Here is a 1415-nt window from a genome sequence, read left to right on the forward strand (position 1 = left end):
CTATGATCCTTCGGTAAGGACTCCAACATCACAACTATACATATTTAGTTTTCTGGGCTGTTTGTGGCCCGATCGAATCGTGAGACGGCTTCCTGTGATCGGAAAAATGTCCTTGATTAATTGGACTCCTTATCAAGGATTAAGGACATTTTCCCCAATCAAAAATATTTAGTTTTATCCGTTATTTGTGAACTAATCGGGGCGTGACACGACTTTTTTAATCGGAATAGATTCCCCCATACAGGATACAGCAAGGATAGGTTTATTCATCATAACTTAACCTAGTATGAATAGATAAAAAAGTGGAAAACATTTATATCCTTAAAACTAACATCAACGAGATCTATATAAAGTCTAGTAGTCCGCGCAGTTCCTGCCTTGGTTGCCATGCCAAAGTCCTTGCAAGGGGTGAGCTTTTGTCCTGCTGCGATGTCTGGCTGGGATAGGCCTCGGTCTGTCTCGAATGCTCGTCGGTAATGCTTGGATAGTGCTCCGTCTGGCGGGGGGAAATCAAGTAGGACTCGGTTTGTAGCAAAGCGTAGGGTACATAGTCCTCTGTGAAGGAAGATATATTTTAAAATATGTCCACCATTACTTACATATATACTGATTCACTTACGCGGCCCGAAGCTAATGCTCAGCGTTTGATACGGCGGCATACGAATGGGCGTCCTGGCTGTCTCATGATGACGCGGCTTTAACCGAATGCTTGAGCCGCAGATCCAGAAAGCTCCTTTGCGACATTTTTGGTGCATAACCTGGCACATCTCTATACTGTATGGTTGGTGGCAGGCAATAGAATTCGATGAATAAGTTAAAGTTATATTGTCAGTGAAAGTATGTCACTCATTTTTATTTAAATATACTGGTACGGCTTGCGAAGTCTTTGAAAATGCTGCCTTGATTTCAACTTGATAATTGGCAGGCAGCTTGGCAGTCGATTGGTAGGACTCACCTGGTCACGAAAAGACATGCGCACCCCGATCGGCTGCCGTATTGCAGAGATATAGCGTGCAGAAGAAACCTGTATTCTATTGATATGCAATACCAACTCCTAGGAGGGCTATATCTCAGGCAACTAGGGTCAGATCGGTGAAAGACCTACTCTCCCAGGATCGGGAGGATCCAGCCTCTCGTTCGGCATCAGAATCTCGACTTTGAAAATGAGGCCGATTTTTTGAAAATTTAATGATGTAACCATCATGATTTTTTGCGAAAATCGTGAAAAAATGGATGTCCTTTTTTCCGATTGCAATCGATTGGCAGGACTCGCCCGATCGTGAAAAGACATACCGCACCCCGATCGGCTGCCGTATTGCAGAGATATAGCGTGCAGAAGAAACCTGTATTCTAGGGATATGCAATACCAACTCCTAGGAGGGCTATATCTCAGGCAAATAGGGCCAGATCGGTGA

The 1415-nt window shown here is 44.1% G+C and overlaps 1 protein-coding gene across 1 annotated transcript; it reads right to left on the bottom strand.

Annotated features, from left to right (window-relative positions):
* Positions 1–203: 203 nt before the first annotated feature.
* LOC117184846 (uncharacterized) lies at positions 204–846 on the bottom strand. The gene is made up of 2 exons (XM_033383876.1): positions 620–846; positions 204–555 (listed from the first exon to the last, which is right to left on the bottom strand). The coding sequence occupies exons 1-2, from the start codon at positions 765–767 to the stop codon at positions 344–346; spliced, it is 360 nt and encodes a 119-aa protein (XP_033239767.1). The 5' UTR covers positions 768–846; the 3' UTR covers positions 204–343.
* Positions 847–1415: the final 569 nt, after the last annotated feature.

Source organism: Drosophila pseudoobscura, chromosome X, assembly GCF_009870125.1.
Source record: "Drosophila pseudoobscura strain MV-25-SWS-2005 chromosome X, UCI_Dpse_MV25, whole genome shotgun sequence".
Lineage (NCBI taxonomy): Eukaryota > Metazoa > Arthropoda > Insecta > Diptera > Drosophilidae > Drosophila > Drosophila pseudoobscura.